General features: G+C 36.2%; 1 protein-coding gene across 1 annotated transcript; it reads right to left on the bottom strand.

Moving 5' to 3' along the window:
- Positions 1-1,221: 1,221 nt before the first annotated feature.
- LOC148279888 (uncharacterized) lies at positions 1,222-20,345 on the bottom strand. The gene is made up of 3 exons (XM_088229244.1): positions 18,056-20,345; positions 15,110-17,374; positions 1,222-1,358 (listed from the first exon to the last, which is right to left on the bottom strand). Exons 1-3 carry the CDS (start codon positions 20,343-20,345, stop codon positions 1,222-1,224), a joined length of 4,692 nt encoding a protein of 1,563 aa, XP_088085370.1.
- Between the last annotated feature and the right edge of the window lie 6,339 nt (positions 20,346-26,684).

The following is a 26,684-nucleotide window of genomic DNA, read 5'->3' on the forward strand; positions in this document are numbered from 1 at the left end:
AATCAATTGGCATATTAACACTAAAAAAGAAAGACGTTTAGTTAATTACTAAATGAAAAGGTCGTTTCTAGCTGGAAACGTCTTTTCAATGCAGTATAACATATTTTCTTGTATTTTTTTTTTTACTTAAAAGAAGATGAAAATGTAAATTTTTAAATATAAAATAAATACATATATTCCGTTAGTGCAAACCATAATACATACTGTCGCATAATTATATACGTAGTTTTTGTAGTATTTTTCACACAGCGAATTTTTCAATCTCCGAGTTGAAAAATATTCATTTTTTACGTTTTTTGTGTCGTCCTTCTTTCTTATGACGGCAGTACTATACTAGACGTTAACCACGACGCCGACGCCGACGCCGCGACGTCGCAACCGACACTCGATAGTCTCGTAAATTCAATTCATTTTACCGCAATGCCTAAATTCAATCAATACTGTCTATCTTTCATAAGACCTGGTTTGAACATTTGTTATAGCTAAGTATGATATAAAAATAGTAATAAACTTCGCGTAATATATATCGTGGGTATACATAAATTTTCGTAATATATCGTAAAATATATAAATTTTGTAAATAGGGTCTAGAATTCCAATCGTCTATGTGCTTAGTAGCTGCAAGACGTGTTGTAAATCTTACTCCTTTTTATTACTGATAGTATTTTTTTTTAAAGTATCATTAATACACTATATTTATTTGTCAATTTTTCAAATGTGTAAATGGGGGCTAAATTTCTAACTGTTTATGTGCTCTATTGCTGCAAGACGTCCTGTTATCTAGGTCCTATCTGTTATAATTTTTGATTGATCTTAATTAAAAACGAGGAACTAGAATCCCAACCGTCCATGCGCTCTGTAGCTGCAAGACGTACTGGGATATTCATTAATTGTACAGCGCCCTTGAGGTTATTTTCACAAAAATGGCAATGTATAAATTATCCAACTATATATATATACAATGAAATCCGGTTAACTGCAAAAAGCCAGTTTTGCGTAAACTGACATTTAAAGTTTGGTTGTTCATTAAAAATAGAGTTTTGTTTTTTTTATTTTTTTTATTTATTATTTATTAATCATGAAACATATTTTTATACATTACAGAATTTACATGAGATAAAAAGCGACAAAATTTCAAGAAAAAAAATAATTAAGTAACATAAGAAAAATAAAATCAGCATTTAGCTGATTTTCCTTGTGAAGAAGTTTGTGCTGGTTGAGTTAGCCGGCAACATTGTCTAACTTAATTTGAGTTGTATCAAATTCAACACTGTCTTCATCTTCGGATAAAACATCCATCACATTAGCAGAAGTGGAAAGACTCTTGTACCAATGATGGAATTCTTCGGTAATGACTCCTGTTTTGCATAACTTTAACAAGTCTTTTTTAACATAGTTTTTCGCTGTAGTAAGATTTCATTGAGGCAGATATTTTTACTTCAATGAAAATTAGCTAAACTCACATAGCAGTGGTTTTCACTTCTAATAAAAACTTTAGATGTGATATTGTTTAGTAACGAAAACCAGACAAAGACACTGAACCGTTTTTCCTTACATTGTGATAATAAAAAACATTAACTTCAATTCAAAAATAATCTCTTAAAATCATTCAAGTGTTTTTCTTTGTAAAGATTTGAGAAGAAATGATATAAATACGTTTTAACTCGCTCTAAAATTCTCTGAAACTCAGTTAATGGCGGTCATATCATTTAAGCGATTATACATATAGATAGAGGATAAAAATTTGGGAATAAAATAAAAGCAATGGTATTCATAACTCAAATATGCCAAAAACATAGTTAACCGGTTTTTCTTGTAAACCCACGATATATATATCGTCGTTGCACATTAAATATGGGCCATGTGACTCGGAGCACATTCTAAGAAAATCATCAAAATGCGACTTTTTGGCATAAAGTAATTAATATTTTAAATACATATATTACTTCATTGAAAAACACTGTATTTTTCCTACTTCGTCCATACATAGAAGTGTTATTTTCAGTTTAGTTTTTTTTTTAAATCGTTTTTATCGATTTTCTCAAAATGTGCTCCGAGTCACATGGCCCATATTTGATGTGCAACGACGACATATTATATTTATATTTTTATTACAATTTTTTGTTTTTTTACAATAAACATCAGAGGTAAAACAGAGTATTAAAAAAAGGATAATTATATTGCAATTAAATACATATTAATAGTAAAAATAGTAAACAAAAAATTCCCACAAAGGCATGGCCTGTTCGTGGGTATACAAGAAAATGTTAAAGAATTTTTGCTCCTATAATAAAAAGATAGTTATAATATTTTTGTGTAACATAAGAAAGAAAAAAAATATGTAAAAGATTATATGTTTTTTTTTAAAAGTAATTAAAAAACATTTAAAAAATCGTTTAAATATTCCTCATTTTTAAAGGGCAACAAAATATATCATGGAAAAAAGAGTTCATACCTTAAATTTGAATCCAGGATAGTGCGTGTTTTTTAAAAGAAGGAAAATTTTGAAAGTTTGGAATCAATGAAATATTATCAGTAAAAACAGAATAAAAAAAAAAAATAAAAAAAATTGAGCCAATTAAATACTCATGTCTCTGTGCGAGCCTCGTTTTACAATTTGGTATTTCTAACACGCGATTACTTCTTTGACTTGATCTATTTGAATTACTTGTTAAAAAAAATTGGGTTCTTAAATATATGTTTTAAACATTGAAAACAATATATTTGTCTTATTTCTAAAAGTTGAGCTTCTCGGAACAATTGGAATGAGGGAAAAATGAGATTTTTGTGTAGCATCACAACTCCTGATAAGTTTAATTTAATCGAATCATTTTAACATGAAAAAAATTCCAACATCCTCAGATTAAAAATTGAAATTACAAGATACCGAATTTTTTAACGGGTAAATTGAAGCAAATAGATAAATAATGATTATTCGAGCTGCTTTTTGATATTTAACTCGGTTTATTGGTTATATACAAAGGAATATTTACATAAATAATACTGATTTAACGAACTTCTTAAGATAACGATTGGATCTAATTCAAGGAATTAATTTCATTTATTACCAAAGATTCCCCTAAAATTCATAATAAAATATAAAGTAAATAACCCAATTTTCAGTATAAACCAGTTTTCAAGAATTTTATCTATTTACCCGTTAAATACTATGTTTAAATTTAAACCAGTCCACCTAGTAAAAAAATACCTAGGCATGAATTATTAAAAATACACCGGATTCTCTTTATACACAGTTTCGAATAACGTGGCACGAAAATGAAAGAAAAATTATTTCAACATTAATTTAACAATGTCAGTCCCTGCTGTACACAATAAATGGTAACACGAAATGAAAATGTCAATTTTTTTAATGATATCTTGAGGCGATGAGTAATATAATTTATGATGACATGTGTAGTACGATATAATCTCAGTGTAATAATGCGCCAAGCCATAGAGGAGCAGAAACATAGGAAAACCATTCTTTGACTATTTGGTATTAAGTAAGCTACAGTTTGCAGCAAAAAAATGGGCCGTGCTCAGGTCGAAAATTGCCAAATGGATATTAATTTGCATTGTAAATATTTTTTAATATGTACCTGTGTATTTATTATTGCAGGGTTATTCGAATTTATTTTTCTATAATCCGCCTATATTTATTTTATAAAACTGAAAATACATAAGTGTGTTTATTTTTTTTTTATTTATTCCTTTTATTCACAATATACTAATGTTACATTTATTGAGACATAAATCCCAACTCCATGGAACCAAAGTCCTGTGCTGAGTTTGTTTGTTTGTCCGTCACATCTTCGAAATGGCGAGTCGTAGCGGCCTGAAATTTGGACACGTCATTTAAGATACGATTTCAAGGTTAGCATTACTATTTTCGAGTAAACTTTGGATCGAACTCTACTCGATAAAAAACACAAACTTTATATGGATGCCTTGTGCGGCCCCGACATATTTCCAGGAATCAACATTAAACATACTTCAGTTCACAAATATATTACTCAAATTGAAAAAAAATAGTATCTGAAGTAAATATGTTGATATAAGGAAAGTTTTTAAGCAACATAATACACGTGTCGGGACAATAAATGCCAAAAATCAATGTAAATCATGGAAAAATATTCGAAATCAATAACCTGTGAAAACTGACTCCTTTAACACCTTTAACGCTCTTACTGCTGCAACCAAACATACTACAGTACACCATAGTCGATTTTTATTTATTATAACGTAAATATTCAAGTTATTTACTAACCAAGCCAAGCACAGCTATTAAAGCATTCGATCGAACCGTTATGTTTATGTTGTCAAATAAAATAAAAAGGCCACCAATTGATTGCTAACCAACAAACCAACATCGCTTGCGTTCTATGAAACATAGTTGATAGGGCTTCTCTCTAGGTTACTCATTATTACTCTAAGGATATAATCGTATATTAACTTAATATTTATGTGTGAACGATTAAATGTATCTATGCGTATGTGAATATGTATGTATGTATGTATGTATGTGTGCATGGATGTCCACGTATGTTTATGAATGCATTGCAAGTGCTACCTCGTGGATTTTCTAACGAGTCTGGGCAAGTTCACAGGCATGAGTTGTTCCTGATTGTGCCACAATTAACTGTGTCTCTGCAATCAACTTGTGTATGCATAATGTTTTGAATAAATAAAAAATGTGTTTGTCTGGGCCATATACTTGGCCATATACTTGGCTATTTTACAAGGCATCAGGTTCTCATTCATTATTCTTTTTCCACACCTAATGGTGGATAGGGCACTGCATTGGTACACCAATTGCAGTGTATCTTGATTATTTTTGTTACATGACGGTAAGATGCTCAGTCTTACGCAGGTACCAGTCCAGAGACTATGAAATATTTTAGTATGAAAGCAACTTTTTAAATAAATGTTTCATGTCAACCATGTCGGGAATCGAACCCAAGACCTTTTGCATGGTAGATAAACGCGCTGACTACTACACCATGAGGCCGACAGGCCTTTGTAAAGGAAAAATAAAAATCTGCTGACAAGCCTGATTCGCGGATTGGTGGGTTTCGTTATTTTTTTTTTAATATTTTCTGTTCATGTTTACCGTCTTAAAAAAAAAATAAAAAAAATAATAAAGGGCTTGAAGTGAATATTAGGTTGGTGAACGTTCTGCAGGTTTTACCGTGATCATGCCCGATGACCGGCCATAAGCTTTGTAAATGACTAGACTTCAATTTTATCCACAGCTCCGTCTCAGTTGAATTAATAACCATTTGTATATTTAAAGAGAGCTTTTTAGTTTAAGGAAAAATACAGGTTTTGCAAGGGCGGGTTTCTTTATTAATTTAATAATCGATAAGGATTAAAAATTCTAAAAGTCAATTAAAGTTTTCTTTGGTTAAGTCAAAGTGAAGTTTGATTTTTATTTCTCTACCTTTTTCTAAACTCCGGAGTTTCTTTACTAAGTCAGTTCTGGATCTACTCGGGAAGTAAAAGGGGGAAGAAAAGTCGTTGAGAGATATAAGTGGAAAAGAGGGGGAAACGAAAAAGGGGAGAGACTTACTTAAAATAGACAGGAAATGTTAAGTGCAGCTGGAACTGCAGTTTGTAATGATACGTGTAGATATACTATGCATGCAAAAAAATACGCTTAAAGTTTTGGCAGTTAAACTAAGTTTCAAAGTGATTTATTTATTCAATAATATTTGAGTATGGCCAAATGTTTGCAGATTGACTGGATTTTCTCTCTAAGAAGTTATTCATATCTAAATTTGCTGCAACATATATGGATGTGTGTGTATATGTATATGTATGTATGTTGTATGTGTAAATTTATGTACATTTTTATTTATTTTTTTATTTTTTATATTTACTTACTATTTCTTCTTCTTCTTCTCTTCTTTTCCTATTTTCCCACCCCACTTCCTTTCCCCCCTAGCGAACTGTATTTTTATTTTAAAAAAAAAAATATTTTGTTCCTATATGAAACCCACAATTGGCCTTGTTATTTTTTGTTATTATTTATGAATTGTTTATTACTATGACTGTGTTGGTTTCAAAAATAAATCAATTTAAAAAAATAAAAAATAAACGTCTATGGTATATTTAATAGAAGTCTAGGCATTAACAAGGCTTATGACCAGTCAAAAGTTGAAGTGTGGATCTTTAAACATGGGCAGAATAGTGAATGTTACACAGTGTGTAAAGTGGTAACTGAAACTAGCCAATAACAGGTCATAAGCCCTGTAAATGCCTATACTCCCATATTCCCTTCTCTAAAATGTTCTCCATCCTTTTGTGATTTGTTACAAAATATACATTTATTTTGAACTCTTTTGTAATAAACGCCGTCGTGTGGTTATTTTCGTGGATTATTTATATTTGTGTAAAATGGTAACTTAAACCAGCCAATGACAGGTCATAAGCCCTGTAAATGCCTAGACTTCCATAACCCCTTCTCAAAGATGTTTACCTCTCTGTTGCAACAAATTGAGATATCATTTATTTATGTTTATTCGAAGGGGTACAATAAAGAAAAAAAACTTTAATTTTGTTTGCGTTAAAAGCAATAACTTTGTAGTCAAACATTTCTATTTATAAAGTATTTTAAGTTTGTCTTCAAGCATTTGGACAAACTCTAAATCTTGTAAAAAAATCAACTAGGCCATTAAAAAATTTTAAAATTGGAAAATAGTTATGAAATAATTGAATGAGATGAATCTCTTCACAACAATAAAGGTTTCAGCTCTTTAACTTCACTAAAATGAACAGATGGAAGAATTGAAGAAATATGGATGTTATAACATACCTACTCAAAATGGCGAGTGGTACACAGTGTGTAAAGTGGCTACTTTAACCAGCCAGTAACAGGTCATAAGCCCTGTAAATCCTAGACTTTCATTACCCCTTCTCTAAAATGTTCTTCATCCCTGTTGTAATTTGCTCATTTAAATTAATGTTAGTAAATATTCGTATTTAACCATTTGTCGGCTTTTTATGTCTACCGGTTTTGAGACGTACCCGTCTCTTCATCGGGACACTCACTACACCCACATGCACATACTAAAATACGCTTTCACCTTTACCCAAAGAATTGTAAGTTGTGTGACAAATCGACTAATCCCCACATTCTGGACATTGGAGCATGAAAACAACAGTTGCTTTTAGAAAATTTGATAAATAGCAGATTTAGACTTCTAGTGACATGATTGGGAACATAAAAAGAAAATAATTTCAACAGAGATGGGACATCACTAATGGCATTAAGTATTTTTAAAATGCATATAAGGTCCATCTCCGTTCTACGTCATTTTTTTGCACCACAACAGGCCAGGAGGCCCAATTACAGTGGTGAATTACATCACAGAACACCCAGGCTTGAGAGAAATCACATTAATTTTTTGTGTTCTCACCGGGAATCGAATCCGGAACCTTCCATGTTTGAGTCAAGCGTCTTGAACACTACACCACGGAGGCCGCCTTTCACAAGTTAATGAAGACAGATTAAGAGATTGCTGAAAACTCCCATTTTTTGTATGTCAAAATGTATGCAAAACATTAATTATTTGATTTGATTTATTTTAACCCGTCTTTGTTATCTTTTTAATTGATTATTTATTTATTTACTTCATAACATTTTATTGTGTAAGAGGCATAACTGTACTGCGAACTGTGTTTTTTTTATTTATTTTGTAAACTTGCCTCTATGGTGAAACATTTCAATTAAAATGTACCTTTATTCCTAAATGTACCTGGAAATTCTTATCGAACTTCTAATACATTGAAAACGTACAATTAATTTCAATATTTTGCGTTATTATAATTTGGCAATGTAATTCGCCTTAAAAACTTGTAAGAAAAAACACCGCCTGTAAATCCGAATTACCACAGCTTTTAAATGGAGGCTCTGGTTTCTTAAACTTTTAAACTATTCTTACATACCTATATTTGATAGCTTTGGTAAAACTATAGGTACCGAAGCCTTAAACTCAAATAAAACAACGCCAACTTCTTAAAAGCTTTGGTACTTAATTTGCTAAATCCTTCTAAAAACACAAATTTGATTATTTTATCCAGTCGCATCTATAGTATGTACAAAGTTTTAATCATTTTAATTGTTTAAGGATTAAAAAAATAAATAAAATATTGAGATCTTAATTGGTATTATGATTTCGACAACTTTCATTTAATATCTTCAGAATAAACATGATTGTCATTTAAGAAACGTCTTTAATTTTTCATCTTATCTGTTTCATAATTATTTTTATTTATTTATTTAACTAATTATAATGAAATTGCAATTAACTTGAATTTTATTAATTTTTTTTTTCGAACATTATTTCCGAAGGACTATTTTTCTTTGATAGAATACCATCGACATATTATGCATTACATAGGACATGTGGCGTTCGCAGCGGCCGTTTTTGACATTATTCATTTTGAAAGAAATCGGCCAGTACTCAGTGTTGACTGTTGACTGCTGAGTGTCATTTCGATCTTTGTTAATAAACTTTTGTATAAGTATTGTATTTAAATAATGTATAACAAAGTTACATACATCGCGTAACCACGCGTTACCAATAATAATTGGTTTTCGAGTTGATTTACACATAACCACAGAAAAAATAGTCATTTTTAAATATACTTTATTTTAAATTATTATGAAAATAAAACTTTGTTATCAGTGTTACACAATTTTATTATTTTATAAAAACACAACTATAGTTTCGGGAGAGCACTCCTTCCATCGACGGGTGATAAAAAACTCACATTTCACTGGCTGGTTTATTTATTTGTTTCACAGTTTTAAAATGTACAGAGGTTTTTTGTTTCAGGTCCCAACTAGCTAGGAAATTCCCATGTATAGGAAGGACCTTCTTTTTACATATTTTTTTTTATTTCATTAAATGATGCTTAAACAATTCAAATAATTATACTTATATCAAAAAATATTTATAAAGTGAAAAACTTACCAGTAAAAATAAAAATTAAATCATGAATATAAATTAGAAAATTTACCATTATTAATTAGAAAAATAAACATTTATGCATTTGGTTTAAGAGACTTCTTACATTAATGGTGTAAGTGGCTACTTTACACACTGTGTAACATTCACCATCATGCCTATGTTTGAACATCCATATTTCTCAACATTATTTTTGGTACGTGTACTTTTGTACACACACAAATCTGGATTTTCTCCCAAGGGGGAGTAGGTATATATTTTTTATTTATATCGCTAATAAGCGGAATGGGGAATGTTGTAGTACCTACTTAAAGTGGCCACTTAACCCAGCCAATGACAGGTCATAAGCCCTGTAAACGCTCGAATATCCATAATCCTGAATTGGAAAAAATTCTACCTCATCTCTGTAGGGATATAAATAAAAAATCCATATTTATTCCATCTTAAAGTAATTTCTACGTTTTAAAGACCTATCGGTTTCACTTGTACAAAAATCATTGTTTCTTTGTACCTCTTTTACCTCTTTTAAAAATTTAAACTTCGCATACGCCGTTTTTATTGAATTTAACTCAACTACTTTCACAACCCCTTTCGCTGTGAGTTTAGCAAATTATATGGAGGTCCTTTGTTGGATATTGTCATCCATCTATATGGCAGCATTGCAAACACGAATGGTAGCAAATCCTTCCATCTATTGATTTTGGTGAAGTTAAAGAGCCAAAACCTTTATTGTTGTGAAAAGATTCATCTGATTTATTTTTTTCAAATACTAGGCAACGCAAGAAAACAATTTTCCATTGCTGTATACTTCTTCTTGGATCAGATAATTTAATTTGATTCATCATTATTCCCTTTTCGCACATAATGGTACATAGGGCACTGCATTGATACACTAATCGCAGCGCATCTCGATCATTTTTGTTACATGAAGGTAAGATAATCAGTTTTACGCTTCAGGTACCAGTCCAGGGACTGTGAAATATTCTAGTGTAAAAACACCATGTCGGTTATTTTACCTCTTGAGACCTCTTGGAGACCTCTTGAAAAAATTAATTTGAATTTCATTATCTTACATTAGGGGTTCGAATCGTCAGTAGGGTCGCGGTGAGTCACATCTTGCTGGAGGGTGTGATTCTAATAAATGCTGCGAATGCCCAGTTGCATTCCACCGGCAACACTACTGACTAGTCCAACTCGTTAGCGTCCACGTCGCGGACCCTGGGCAATGTGATTGCACTCATAATTATGTGATCACAGCACATAACGAGAGGATGAAATACATACATACAAATACATACATTCATAAAAACATAGACAATTTATTTATGGGAAACTTCGTGGTTGCCATCTATAAATATGTATATTTTAATTATTCCTTAATTTTATTTTTTATTTTCTACATCCAGTAAGAATCTCCAATCCATGGCATGCATCAACTTTTCTGACTCCCTACGACCAATGTCATGAAAGAGCGAGGTCAACACCTTCCGCAACTTGACAACACTCCCGTCTTTCCACGATTCTGGCAAAAGGTTATGGACCTTTTTGCCTACGTAATAGTGTTGTCTCGATGCGAGAACAGTGTTGACCCCTTCACTTAGTATCAAATCCCTAAAAGAGTATCTTGTATTATGGTTGTGGTTGACGCTTGGGTAAATGTCTCTATTTATGTGTGTAACCACTACCGTTCTCAATATATACTGTTGAATAATATTCAGTACTCTGAATTCTTTGAAGAGCAAGTCACTTGGAAAGTGAAATGTTTTTTTCAAAATTACTCGGATTAAAGATTTCCGTGAAATTGCTACAGGTTCAAGGGCGGTTTTTGTGCAAGCTCCCCAATCAATTAGACCGTAAGTCAACACAGAATTTGCCAGTGCATGGTATAGATGTTTCAAGTCCGGGACTTTAAGCATATTTCAATGTGGAATGAAAAAATGTATCAAACGCTTAATTTTTTCAGTTATAGTTTCAATTTGTTTATCCCACCTCAAATACTGGTCTATAGTTATTCCAAGATATTTAATACTTTGAACACTACTCAGTTTTTTGTAGCTGCAGTTTATCATTACTGAACAATTATGTAGTTAATTTCTTGAATTTCATTAGGTTGCCAGGTGGAAGTTGCACTAAAACTTTATTAAAGATTATAATACCAATTTCGTAAGGATGTTTATTGTTTGTGAACCACAGTAAACAAAATAAAATAAATTACGTTGACGATTCATACGGAAAAGTATGAATTTAAACTGTTGCGTTTTTTTATGTATGTAAATAACACCCATATCTAAAAGTTTATCAACGAAATAAAATAATAAAAAAACTTATTGCTTTCTTACTTCCATTATACATTTTTTTCATTTCTTTTTTTATCATAAAACTGAAATTCTAAAAAAGGTTCTCCGAATGGCGGATCTTTTTTTTCAGAAAACGAATACAAATTATTCAAACTTGTCCAATTTCGTAGCAGACGACAACACCGATACCATCTATGCCACATTAAGTATTCCGCTATCGTGTTTTTTAACATTGCGAAGTCTGCTCAGAACGACATCCTCGTAAATATATTACATAATATATTATGTAAAAAATATTTTTATAGCGGTTCAATTTTCCCTATGACTTTTTTATGTAACTCGATTAAGATTTTAAAAAGGACCACTTTGTGAAAGGATTTGGAGGTCTGTGCATAATACCCACTTAATGAATAAAACACTTTGAATTAAAAGCGTGTTAATTTTTGTTTATAAATGCATTTCGATGCTGAAAAGAAAAAAGTTACCAAGCTTGTAGCAACTTCACAAAAGAGTTCACTTGTTTTTTTATATTTTTTATTAGTTAATAGACTATTAAACTTAGCTCAAAAATGTATTTTTTAATTTTTATATATTTACTAGCAGACCCGACAGACGTTGTCTTGCCTAAATGTTTGCTTGCCTTCTATTAGCTGGTTCAGCAAACGTTTTTTCGATATTCCAATTTTCGATTTAAAAAAAAAAACTAATTGGCTTTTCCGTATAATTGCTACAAGTCACTTGATAACTTTTTCCTTTCCAGGGTTGATATTTTAAATACCTACTCATGACGTATATTATTCGTTTTATTTTTTATGGTTTATAAACCATGAACAATACATATTTAAAACATTTAAGTTTGTATGTGAAAATTATTGATGGAAGTTCATTGTAATTTATTTAAATATTGAAACAATAAAAAAAAGACACTACTTATTTTTTATATATTACATGTTAACACTAATTAAATTCATATTTTAATAAAATAACCGAAATAAATTATTAAATTGAATAAAAATAATGGTAAAAATTGACAAAATTGTACGAATTAAAAATAAAATAAACATGAATAAAATACGCATTTAAATAAAATTAACAATATAAATTATCAAAACAAAATTATTTAAAAAAAATCATTCATCAATATAAAACTAATAAAATCAATCCATAAAATACTAATAAAAACAATAAACAAACTATGCATCGATACAAAACAAGCAATCAAAATTAAATGTAAAAAAATAATATATCAATATAATAACATATTACAACAGAGATGAAGAACATTTAAGAGAAGGTAATATAGAAGTCTAGGCATCTACAGGGATTTTGACCTTTCAATGGCTGGTTTAAGTGGCCACTTTACACACTGTGTAACATTCACCATTCTGCCTATATTTGAACATCTATATTTCCTCAATTTTTTCATCTGTTGATGTTGATGATGAAGACAAAATTGTACGAATTAAAAATAAAATAAACATGAATAAATTACGCATTTAAATAAAATTAACAATATAAATTATCAAAATAAAATTAATTAAAAAAAATCATTCAATTATATAAAACTAGAAAAAACAATTCATAAAATACTAATAAAAACAACAAACAAACTATGCATCGATACAAAACAAGCAATCAAAATTAAATGTAAAAAATTAATATATCAATATAAAAACGCATTTTTTGTACAGTTCTTAAACCTCAACAATCCAGGGTCAAAAATTTCAATCTCTACGTTTTCAATGGTGTTGTATAATCTGCACATTCTTGACACTGGATCGGAGAAGGACACATTATTCATAAATGGATCTACATATGTGGAATGTTTTTGGGTTTCTTAAGGTATGACCATTAGGAACACTAATTTTTATCTTACTTAAAGAGCTTGAACTTTTCAATGTACCATTTACATTCTCATATAAATATAACAAGTCATTTACTTTTCTTTCAGTTTCTAGTCAAAAAGTTAAAGTGTTGATGTCTCTTTTCGTAACTAGTTAGAGTGGAACTCAATTGACATTTCTGTGATGAAAGTCTAATTTTTTTTTTGTATATATTCAGCAACATTTATTGTAGTGTGGAAATTATTCGTAAATTAATTCTTATCGACAAACGAAATAACTAATTAATTTCCTAAATAATTTATTTCTAATACCACACGAGCATAGCTGCGAGTAAAAGCTAGTAACGAATAAATGAATGAAGTAGTCTGCCAGTAAAATCGGTTAATTCTACACTCCCATAAACACGTTTTTAGTAGGCTTTTGACTCTACTAAACAATGTTTTGTACGATTACGTACTTTATTCCTTTACTCAGCTTCCACAGATCGTGAAAAGGGTTTCTAAGCCTTTTATTCAAAGTTGACCGACCCTCTGATCCCATTTTGTCTTTTTATACAACTGACGTTTTCATCAAATTAAGACCCTAAAGTTCACCATCATTCTATTACTAGCATTTGATGGGGCATAGGGCACTATGTATGAGTAAGTTGGCAAGTTTTTTACAATTTTCATCCATTCAAACAGCACCAAACTGAAAGAAGAAGTTAAGTGGTTTTTTTTGTTAGTTGACTCAAACTAATCCAAATTTTAAAAAAATAATTTTTTTGCTGTATTATCATTGATGTGAGTACTTAAAGTATTTACTTTTTTTTTCAGGTTGTGATGTAATGATCAGCACATTTGCCTGCCGTGCAAGGGGTCTCGGGCTCGATTCCCGACATTGTTGATATGAAATATTGTTTAAAAGAGTGTTTTTACACAAGAATATTTTAGTAAATACTTCTCTTTTTGATACTTTCATAATTAACCTTACATTTAATCGCTTTATAATATGGAAACTTCACTGGTCCATTAGAATTAAGTCTAATTGTGTAAAATATTAAAGTTTGTATCTATACACGACACCTCGCCGTGCATACAGTTGAACTGTAGATAGGAGGTGGCTTGGAGCTGCTATTTGACCGGCTATCGGGTGATAGCTTTCTTCAGGCTTCAGTTTTCTTCTTCAGAAGGGCAGGCGGCGACATCAGAGGCGGAGAGGGCGTAGATATAATAAAAACGCAGTCTTGGTTATACACTATACACACTTTATTCAATAAAAATACAGAGGTTCTATCAAGTAATTTGTACCGTGCCGCAGTCGGGCACGGTACGAGACAGCATACATAAGCCGCAAGGGAGAGCGAGAAGGGGTCGGACTTTCCCGGCTTACGCCGTAGCACGCTCTCCTATTGGCTGGACAATTTCAGATATTGTTTTTACACGTATGCTTATAAGATAAAATAACTCCCTCGAGATGAGTTTTACATGTAAAGGGAGTATGTAGGCCTCTTCCCCGTATCTTATTTAATGTAGAAATGATACAGGGAAAGGTCCTACATACTGAGAAAAAGGGTGACATGAGTTTTAGAGGATTTGACAGGGTCTGATTCCCCGCAATCTGATACAAATATGTGGCTAGGGTCTCGATATCCTAACTTCTGCCCCTGCGAGTGACATAATTAACCGTCTTTATTTTAGGGGCAGCTAGTTAGATTACAAATCGAGACTCCTAGCCGAAAATAAACATAAAACATGATATACAAATATTAACCTAAAAACACTGGCACCGCACACTCTCGTCCGAGCGCCATTCGTCGCCCTAGCGGCCACTCGGGAAGCTTCAGTCGCGGCCGGGGGTTCGACCGTCTCTCCGCGGTCATTCCGTCCATTTTCCCCGTGCAGCTACCATCTCCGCCTGGGCGCCCGCAAAAGGGCCGCTCGGCTTGGTGTCGGTGCCTAACGTTTGGCGCTCGTTTGCCGCGTCACAGGCCGTGTTGTATGTTGTATTATCGCACGCGCGGCGATGTCCGATACACTCCCCCCGGTGTCGCGCAGTCGGCACCTGCTGGTCCCGCATCGGGCCTCGCCGCCGCGTGGCGCTGTCTTCCGGGCGCTGTCATCAGTGGGGCGTAGCAGGACCGCGATCTTGACCGTGGGTCTTGTGTACTCGCCCGTGGAGGTCCGCACCCTGACGGCTCGCACCTGGCCGTCCTTCCCGGGCATGGTTCCCGTGACGACTCCCCGTGGCCATTGGTTCCGTGGCATCGCGGGATCGGTGATCACTACCACGTCTCCAACTTGCAGGGGAGTGGCCGCGATGCGCCATTTCTGACGTCCGCCCAGGCCTGGCAGGTACTCGCGCATCCATCGGCGCCAGAAAGCATCCGCCATCTTCTGGGCTATGCGCCATTGTTTGCGCAAACACACGTTCTCCGGCGCTTCGCTGTAATCCGCGAGGCAAGGCATGCCCCCGGATGACCCAATTAAAAAGTGATTCGGAGTTAAAGGAGCTCCGTCACGAGGGTCTACTGTCACGTGCGTCAGCGGACGGCTGTTGACCGAGAATTCAGCCTCGGCTAGCGCCGTCCGTAACGTCTCTTCTCTAGGCGCTTGCTCTCTCAGTATAGCAAACAGCGCTCTCTTAATGGAACGAACTAATCGTTCCCATGCCCCTCCCATGTGCGGGGATGAAGGAGGGATAAACTTCCACTCAATCTTCATAGTGCTCATTTCATCTAGCACTTTCTTGTCCTCGGCTACGTCTCGGAAGGCAGCGGCCATCTCTTTATCGGCCCCGCGAAAATTTGTCCCGTTGTCAGAGTACAAGACAGACGGGTGTCCTCTTCTGGCGGCCATCCGCCGGATGGCTTGGATCGTCGAGTCGGTGCTCAGTGACGTCACCAACTCAATGTGTACGGCCCTGGTTGTGAGACACGTAAACAAGGCCCCGTACCCCTTCTCTTTGCGCCGTCCCATGGTCACGTGTAGCGGTCCAAACAGATCCACTCCGCAATGCGTGAAGGCGCGCATGTGATGTGCCAATCTCGCCGGCGGAAGACGTCCCATCAAAGGCGGTTGCGGTCGCGCACGATCGTTCTTACACTTCTGGCAGTTAGCTACAATCCATCGAAGCTTTGTGCGTATTCTCATCACGTAGAAATCTTGACGCACATCTGCCATAGTCCTCTCAGTGCTTCCGTGATAGCACATCTCATGCCGGTGTCTCAGCATCAGTTGTACGTACAGCTGCGCGGCGTCCAATATTATCGGGAATCCAATATTTTCCCGTACGCCGCTGGCCGCGTATAACCGCGTTCCCATCCTCACCAGTCCGGTGTCGTCTAGCCGGGGCGTGAGGGCATGCAGGCGGCTGCCTCTGGGTAGCGACTCCCCCCGCTTTAGGGCTGTTATGTCGCTGCCAAAGGCGTCGTTTTGCGTTCGCCTGATCCACAATCGCTCAGCGGCTATACACTCCTTTGCGGTTAGGTATTTTCCCACGCATTCTGGGGCGGCACGGCGGCATCGATTCACAAACCGCAGGCACCATGCCGTGGCACGTATAAGCCGTCTCCACGAGCTAAACCGTGCGGCGTCTGGCAGCGCCGCTTGTAACGCGGTGACTATGCGTTCGGCGCGCTTTGCTTCCATGACGGCGATGTCGGGCTGCAGGCCGCGTCCCTTGTGATGCGGCCATTCGCTCTCCTCCCCAGTCAGGAAGGCCGGTCCCCCGAACCAGGCTCCCTGAGGTGTAAGATCAGGCGCGTTGAGGTCCCTGGTGGCAGCATCCGCGGGATTCATCTTAGTCGGAACCCACCGCCACTCTTTCGGGTGAGATAACTCATCTATCTCCCCAAGGCGATGGGCCACGAACGGCGAGAACGCACGGCTGTCGTTTCGTACCCAGCACAGTACTGTCGCCGAGTCCGTCCAATAGACTGTCCTCCCCACAGTGACGTCACTCTCCCGCTTGATGGTGTCTGCCAGTCTCACGGCCATTAGCGCCGCTTGCAGCTCCAGTCGAGGTATTGATAGAGCTCGCAAGGGGCTAACTTTAACTTTACTGCCCACGAACCGTACATGTCTATTACGGTCCGTCTTTTCCACAAAATACGCTACTGCGCACCCCGCCAGTTCGGAGGCATCGCAGAATACGTGTAGTTCCACCCGACTGGTGCGATTTTCTATACACCGCCGGGGTATAGAGCTCTCTGTGCGCTCCACACAGGCTCTCCATTCGGCCCATTTTTCTTGATGGGTCGGCAGGATGACGTCATCCCATCCTATTCCCGATCGCCATACTGCTTGTAATAATATTTTCGGGCGTACCGTAACACACCCTAGAAAACCGAGCGGATCGAATATGCTCATTACCGCGCTCAGTAATTGTCTTTTAGTGGGCCACTCATGTGCGCTTAACGCTATTGTCTTATTAAATTGAAACACAAATCGATCACTGACTGGGTCCCATTTAACACCGAGTACTCGCTCCAAGTACTCACTACCGTTCACTATTATCTCGCGAGCGTCCGTGGCGCGCAAATTATCCGCGGTGGTACGTAGCACTTCACCGTCATTTGAGGACCAATTCGTCAATTGGAATCCTCCCCGTCTTAATATTTCACTTGTTTGATCTCTTAACTGAATAGCTTGTTCCGTAGTATCCACCGCGGCGAAATAATCGTCCATATAAAAATTGTTTTCCACTGCGCGCGCCGCCTCCGGAAATTCACTCGCGTTTACACAGGCTAACTTATTTTTCACATATTGCGCACTTGTCGGTGAGCACGCGGCGCCAAAGGTCATCGAGGTCATCACCATTGTTTTAATCTCGGCGTCGGGTCGCTCCCTCCACAAAAACATCTGAGCTCCTTGATCGGCGGGGCGGATTTTTATCCGTAGAAACATATCTTTTATGTCCGCCGCAAGCGCTATGCGGCCTTCTCTGAAGCGTAATATGTTACCCCATAGCGAGGTCAGCATGTCAGGGCCGGTGAGTAGTTTGTCGTTCAACGAAACTCCACGGCATCGGCTGGCCGCGTCGAAGACGACTCGCAGCTTTCCCGGCTTGTTCACATTTACTACGCCGAAATGGGCTAAGTACCACTTCCGCGGGAAACGAGCGATCTCTATCGGCGTAACTTCCCGGGCGTAATCCTTCTCGATGTACTCCTTAATTTTCGCGCAATATGCCGCCTTGTAGCTCGGGTCCTTGGCCATCTTGTTCTCGACAGATTTCAGTCTGTTTACTGCGCACTGTCGATTGTCCGGTAACCATATGTTGTCTTCTTTCCATAGAAGACCCGTCTCCCACTGACCGGTTGGCGTTGGTCTGGTGGTTTTCTGTAGAATTTCCATAGCGCGCGTGTCTGTGCTGTTAACACGTGGCCTAGGTTTGACGCCCATAGCGTCCACCGCGTAATTGAGGCGCATTAACTCGTCCATGCGATCCTCTACGCTAGCACTCGTCAGTGTGAGTGTTTTGCTGGCTTTGTTCTGCTTATGATTCACGCATCCGTGCGTGATCCATCCCAGCGACGTCAGAGAGCGTAAATATCTCCCTTTCTCGTTGACTTTCCTAGTCACGATTAAATGAGCGTTGTCCTGCCCAATTAATATTTTCGGTAGCACTTCTTTCATACCGTTTCCCTCCGGAATGCACTGGCGCGGGAGATTTAGACTCGTCATTGTGTTCCCGACGAGCGGGTATCCATTCCCACTTGGCCCACGAATAGTCACTGTGACGCGTCGCGACGCCTTATCCTCGGAACACATATCACTCGCACCATGAATCGTTATCCCGCGCACTCGTCCGGGCGCACCGACACTGTCCGCCAGTTCGGAGTCTATTAAAGTCACATTGGAGCCCTCGTCTAACAGGGCGTAAACGTCGGCACCGTCATTGGGGCCGGTCACGTTCACTTTTATCACTTTGAGCAATACCGGTTGAACTTTTTCGCAGGTGCTCATCACTACATTATCGCGGCCTTCTCGTCGCTGTCCATGTAGTGTCCTATGATGCGTATAGCGACACTCTTCTATACCGCACTTCTTAGCCGCCGGGCATTTACCGGCTAAATGTTTATGCCTCAGACACGAGAAACATAAACCCTTTTCGCGAACAATTTCCCATCGGCCCGCTACCGATTTCGCTAAAAACTCGCGACACTTTTCACTTTTGTGCGGGCGATTGCACACTCCGCACTCGTCCCTTGTCTCGGTTGGCGCGGACACTGTATACACATTGTTCTTTGTTTTCTTTTTGGGAAAAAACGACCCCGCGTCCATTCCACCGGCGCTCATTGACGTCTGAGCGATCTCGCTAAGCCAGCAAGAAAATTCCTTCACGGTGGCGCGTTCGTCTCTGTCCCTCGGTAAGGTGTACCACCACAGAGCCCGCATCGCTAGCGGGATCTTGGCCACCATCTCGTTCAGTAGCTGCGGTGATGATAGGCAGCTCGAGTTCCTTGTCCGCTCCAGAGTGGCGACCATGTTCCTCAGGGCCACGGATAACTCAACTATCCCGGTTGAGTTGGGGCTCTCCACTATGGCGGGTAGGCGGCGCGCTTTCTCCAGCATGTGCGCCGTCACAATCTCCTCGTGGCCGAACTGCAGTTCCAGGGTTTCCATGATGAGGTCCGTATTCTGAGGATCCACCATCAGGGAGGAAACCGCCTCCTTGGCGGCCCCTTTCAGCGCACGTTGTAGTCGGAGCAGGTTTTCCGGCGTCGTCAGCCGGCAGACTTCCGTAGACCTCGTATATTGGGCCTTGAAGGCAGGCCATTCCAGTGGGTCTCCTTCGAAGGCGGGCAATTCCTTTGCCGTAGATTGGCGCGCCAACAGCGCCTCCATTTTTCCATCGTCGCCATCGTGTGATCGTGGGGTCCCCGTTGATCCTCCACGTAGCGCGGTGGCCATCTCGGTGATCGCCGCAGCCATCTGCGCGATCGGGTCCGAAGAGCGGCGTACCCAGTCTCCGGTTTGTCTCTCTGCCACCCCAGCTCGTCCGCTGGGGCCCGCATCTGCCCTAGGAGATTCCATTGGGGGTCCAGGTGCGGTCGGTGTCTTCTCAGAGCGCCTCAGGGCGGCGCGCAGTTTCGCAACTTCAGCCTGCAGAAGTTCGACGGTGTCCTCCTCGGAAACCTCCTGTGACGACGCCTCGGTACCCGTCACCGTGGATACGACGTCGGCAGGGGGGGTGACATCAGAGGTTTTCTCGGCGGAGCCTTTTCCAGAGCGAAGTGAAGGCGTCATCTTCCACTGGGATGTGGCGTCCGTATAGCAGCTCCGATCCGGTGAAACGAAGGACCACAACTATATACACGACACCTCGCCGTGCATACAGTTGAACTGTAGATAGGAGGTGGCTTGGAGCTGCTATTTGACCGGCTATCGGGTGATAGCTTTCTTCAGGCTTCAGTTTTCTTCTTCAGAAGGGCAGGCGGCGACATCAGAGGCGGAGAGGGCGTAGATATAATAAAAACGCAGTCTTGGTTATACACTATACACACTTTATTCAATAAAAATACAGAGGTTCTATCAAGTAATTTGTACCGTGCCGCAGTCGGGCACGGTACGAGACAGCATACATAAGCCGCAAGGGAGAGCGAGAAGGGGTCGGACTTTCCCGGCTTACGCCGTAGCACGCTCTCCTATTGGCTGGACAATTTCAGATATTGTTTTTACACGTATGCTTATAAGATAAAATAACTCCCTCGAGATGAGTTTTACATGTAAAGGGAGTATGTAGGCCTCTTCCCCGTATCTTATTTAATGTAGAAATGATACAGGGAAAGGTCCTACATACTGAGAAAAAGGGTGACATGAGTTTTAGAGGATTTGACAGGGTCTGATTCCCCGCAATCTGATACAAATATGTGGCTAGGGTCTCGATATCCTAACTTCTGCCCCTGCGAGTGACATAATTAACCGTCTTTATTTTAGGGGCAGCTAGTTAGATTACAAATCGAGACTCCTAGCCGAAAATAAACATAAAACATGATATACAAATATTAACCTAAAAACACTGGCACCGCACACTCTCGTCCGAGCGCCATTCGTCGCCCTAGCGGCCACTCGGGAAGCTTCAGTCGCGGCCGGGGGTTCGACCGTCTCTCCGCGGTCATTCCGTCCATTTTCCCCGTGCAGCTACCATCTCCGCCTGGGCGCCCGCAAAAGGGCCGCTCGGCTTGGTGTCGGTGCCTAACGTTTGGCGCTCGTTTGCCGCGTCACAGGCCGTGTTGTATGTTGTATTATCGCACGCGCGGCGATGTCCGATACAGTATCTGTACTGTATGTTTCAAAAATAAAAAAATTAAAAAAATAAAAAATTGTTCCTAGACTGGTACCTGAAGCGTAAGACTGATTACCTTACCCTTATGTAACAAAAAAATATCAAGATACGCTGCGATTGGTGTACCGATGCAGTGCCCTATCCACCATTAGGTGTGGAAAGGGAATGATGATGATTTTTTTATTACTCCGCGCGTGACGTCACTGTTCTTTTTGGTGCGTTATCCTAATAGTGGGTTGGCTTCCAGAAAACCGGAAATCTGTCACAAAACTCTATCGTGGGTTGATTCAGATCAACCTGTGACATCATTCAAAGTAGTTTGTTTTTATAAAGTTTATATTTGAAGCACTAACTTTGTGATTATTCATTATAATAAAATAAATAAAACAGCTTTGTTTTTAACAACTAATTTTTATTTTTCTCCGACCGGTTTTTGTATATTTGTGCTCTTTTTGCCGTACTCGCATTTAATATAAAGTTTATATTTGAAGCACTAACTTTGTGGTTATAAACCTTGACAAAGAAGCTTGTTTGCTTTGAAACCGGTCAGTGAAAAATAAAAATTAGTGGTTAATAACAATGTTGTTTTATTTATTTTATTATAGTTTATTCATAAATTTGAAAGAAATTGCGTCGAAAAATGAATTTCTCCAATTTTTACCGCTTACAAAAAACCTTTTTGTATACAATTTCCCGTAGTATTGAACTTCGTGATTGTATTGTAGATAGTTTTAGCTTTACACCTTTTCCAGGAAATATAAGTCACATAAAAAAAAAACAAAAGATCCATGTATGTTTAAAGCCCATTAAAACCATATTAAATATATCCTGTAACTAATTTTTACACAAATTGATTGCCTTACACCTACCTTTTATATGTTTTATTATATTTTGTTAAATATAACCTACATAGCATTTGATAACAAAATGTATTGTTTTTATGAAAAGATATATTTTAATTTTGAATTCAATATCACATAGAATTACTTTTGCAAAGCTCCCTCCATAACGAAAATGGCGCTATATAAGTTATCCATAAAAATAATGATTGGTTTTAATTGAACATCTTTCAAATTTACGCTTCAAGTGCTAGGTTGATTCCAAAAATAAAAACAAATCATCGTACATTCAGAAGAATATTTTTTTATGATGAAATGAACAAAGGAAATAAACAATGCAATCAGGAATATAACATATTTAAGAAAGAAGTGAAAAGTTATATTCATAAGTCTTTTTTATGAAGCACTGATTGAAAACACCGGATATATTTTTTTGTAAATTATACGAGTATGTTATGCTGAAAATATTTACTAATTAAAAACAAAATAAACACATTTTTGTAAAACGTCACTTCCTATTATGTACCTACACAAGAATTGTTTTTTCTTTTACGTAATGGAAAACTTTAATGTCAATATAGTTATTAAATTTATATAAAATTTGTGTTTAACTGTGATATTGAAAATGTTATAGGAATAATATATATGAAGATAAAAAAATATCAACGTTCACACTAAAGGTTAATAAATATGTGTAAAACAACTTTTTATTTAAATATATGTACATTGTTTTTATAAGACTGCATATATAGCTATCGCTATGCTGACTACCGCTATGCTGAACAACATCGCTCTGGATATTGATCTGTTTCATGTATCCGAAGGGGTTTTCCGGAGCAGGATTCTTCGACTACTTTGACATGAGTCTCTTTCGTGTATTTTTTTTCCTTTTTTATAATATGTACGTATTGAATAAATTTTTGTAATGTATATGTTATATTTAAAATAAATAAATTGAATTGAGATTGAATTGAAAAATTGAAAATAATAATATATTTATGCGTATTTTATTTCTAGATTCAAAATAAAAAAGAAAAGCGTATTAAAATCGTAAACTCCAGTAGAAATCACGACCAGATTCATCTTGTTCTGAGAACTAATTAGTTCTAGGAAGGACTGTAATTACTTAAGGATTGAAAGTCACCAGTTTTGCTGAAACCTACTATATAACAAAACATGTTTTGCTGAAGTGAGTCCTTATATGGTTTAGTACACATATTTAGGTATTACAAGCATGTTTGTTTGTATAATTTTGATTTTGGATATTTTTTATTTTTTTGTTTTTAAATTTACATTTTATACACTTGTGGCATAAAAAATCAACACTTAAAAAATAATAATAAATACAGTTGACGTTAATAAATATATAAGCTTTTTTACTTCACAAAAAATCATCAGATAAAATAATTCAGGGATATTGATGTTCAAACATAGTCCGAATAAAGTATGTTAGGTACAGGTCATAAGCGCTACGATTAACCGTATTATGGATACTTATAACAGGAAATTTAACGACATAGATATATTTACAAATAATATTAAATTTATCAAAACTGCCATAGGTAATGAATTGTCTTTGTCGGCATCCTCCTCTCCGTTCCTCTCTATCCCTGAATATAAGTTTTATAGTGAGAAGATCTTCTAACATAATTATGTATCCCCGTACGGCGTGCCAACTGTTTGTGACACCTGATTTTTATCATTTGAGTAATTTCCATCAAACTTATATGTTATTCTTATTTATATATTATGTAGGTGCATGATATATGTATTTGTATGTTCGTTTTGAATTAACGTACGCGTACTGTCATACCTAACTTGTCTTATTGTTGACATAACATTGTAGTCACTGCATTTTGTGGTTACCTACCGTATTGTATGGGACTCGTTGCACATTATTCATTCAGTGTGTATCAATTAAATTTTAAAATAAAATACTTTTTTTTTCTCAGAATAAGCTTTAAAAATTTACTATACTTTTAAAAAAATATAAAACTTTGCTCGACTTAAATATTTATAAAAAGTTTTCGAAAGTAGATATAAACTATTACTTTTTTATTTTCTTTTTAAAATCAAACTTCTAACCAATCTCTTTTCTGTCCACTTTTTAATATAATGACAAGATTTAAATTATTTTTATTTTTATACTTACGCACCCACACACACGCACCCTCTCCCTCATTCAATCACACACGCACATGCACACTCTCTCTCATTTATTTACGCACACACACACACATTCACATATACACACATGAATACAAACGTCACACACATACAATTACGTAAACTCTTTCTCTTATAAATTATGTATTATTAGATTTACACTGGATTTTTTTAATTGGCTCTTGTTTTTCTACTTATTGTTTTATGTTATAGCTGTAAAAATTCCAAATAAAATAAAATAAACGAATAAATAAAAAAATAATAATAAGCCCTGTACATGCCTAGACTTCCATATTTCCCTTTTATTTTTTTTCTGTTGATCTGAATTACAATTCCTTTAAATAATCAAAACGCGTCCAAGATAATAATAATTATTTTGACGAGTTTAAAATAAAGCAAATAAAAGTGATATATGTATGACATTCAGTCAATATATTTTCAGGAAACACTGGGTTTTTTAATAATTTTCTAAAAATGTATCTTTGATGGAAATATCATTAATTTGAAGCATCCAGTTGAAAATTAACGATGTCTTCAGCGAACCAAAAACAGACAAATATACACTCGTTAGTAAAATAAATTTCGTTTTGCATATTTTGAATCCCCAACAACGTTTCTTAATTAATTTTATTATTATTTATTTATATATTTACAGACGTATTCAGTCCAATTAATGACAATACGATACTTTTGATATTTTCGTTTATATTTTTTGATACTACACTGTTAATGATTTTAGTAAAATTGACAATAAATACTCTTTGTTTATTTAATTTCACCTTAAAGCGCTTTTGTATAAATAGACATTTTCAGAACTAGTCAATTGTTTAGAATTTTTTTATTAAATCAGACAAAGTCAAAATTAATTTTAAAAAACTCAGCAAAGGATTTTTTTTTTAATTTTATCAAAATCACATTTAATTTTTATTTTATATTTTATTAATTATATTTATTTTATTTTATTTGAGAAATCAACAGTTCTACATACATATTTATAGTAAACAAACAGATATAGTGTATAAACTCAGAACTTAGAAGTAAAAAAAGAAAAGATTAAATACTTATTATTTATTTATTTATCATTATATTACATACACAAAATTATAATTTATGTAAAGTTGCTTTGACTGTTTAACTAGGGTTATTTACCCCGTTCTAAGACAGTCAAAAAAATATAAAAAACAGTAATCAATTTACAGAAACAGTTATAAAGATACAGGACAATGTGAAAAACAAAGTAAAAAATGGAGTAAAAACATGGTAAAAAATGTAGTAAAAACATAGTAAAAATGTAGTAAAAACAAAATAAAAATGTAGTAAAAGCATCGTAAAAATGTAGTAAAATACCGTAGCAAAAAAAAAAGATAAAAGCAATAGCTTATACGTAGAGACTAATAAAAAAATACATATTTAAATAGTAAGGCTCACTCAAAAAAGCTACGCCGGCGGTATAGATTATATAAAAAATAAAATGATAAGTTATAGTAACAATGCTTTTAATATTAATTAAAAGAAAAAAAATAGGGACAAAACAAGGAGATAGTGGGAGGAAAAAAGAAGAAAATTGATGAGGAGTGGTAGAGAATGAACGAGGGAAAGTAGGAGTAAAAAATTGCATTTGATTAGATGACGAGAAATAAAGAGCAAAAAAAGACAAAACGTCTATTCTCTCTTATGCTCTCTTGACAAGTTCTCTTCTGTACCGACTATCATCATCATCACCTTTTCACACCTAATGGTGCATAAAAAATTGAATTGGTACACCAATCGCAGCGTATCTTGGTCATTTTTGTGACATGAAGGTATAATGATCAGTCTTACGCTTCAGGTACCAGTCCAGGAACAATGAAATAAATGGAGTAGGTACCTATTATATGGAGTGTTAAATACATCTAGACTATCAAAATTCTTGTTAAATGTTTCACATATACGAGGGATGGTAAAATGTTTCCGATGATTAGTTTTAATGTTAGCAATATAGAAAACATCAGGCAGTCTAGATGGTCTGGAGGGGACACGGTAAGCAAGTAGATCAATTAGTTCTGGGGAATTGAACTTATTATTTACAATTTTGCTAAGCAGGATCTGGTCGTCGATATCTCTTCTGCGTGTGAGTGAATTAACACTATGAAATTTAAATAAAGCAATCTTAATTTATGTTATATATATCTTTCTTGGTAAGATTAAATTTTAATCTCGCACATACGAGTATGACTATTTTTTATACTCCCGGACAGGATGATTAAAAAGGCATTAAATATTGAATGCTTTTTTCATAACGAAATGTCTGCGTTT

Source organism: Micrasema longulum, unplaced genomic scaffold (assembly GCF_059751315.1).
Source record: "Micrasema longulum isolate JH-2025_06_02 unplaced genomic scaffold, ASM5975131v1 h1tg000653l, whole genome shotgun sequence".
Taxonomy (NCBI): Eukaryota; Metazoa; Arthropoda; class Insecta; order Trichoptera; family Brachycentridae; genus Micrasema; species Micrasema longulum.

Coding starts and splice junctions, on each gene's coding strand:
- LOC148279888 (XM_088229244.1), bottom strand. CDS start 20,345: ATGACGCCTTCACTTCGCTCTGGAAAAGGCTCCGCCGAGAAAACCTCT. Junction 17,375..18,055: donor CATGCTGACCTCGCTATGGG/GTAACATATTAC, acceptor GATCGGGAATAG/GATGGGATGACGTCATCCTG. Junction 1,359..15,109: donor TGTATCGGACATCGCCGCGC/GTGCGATAATAC, acceptor TATGCAAAACAG/GAGTCATTACCGAAGAATTC.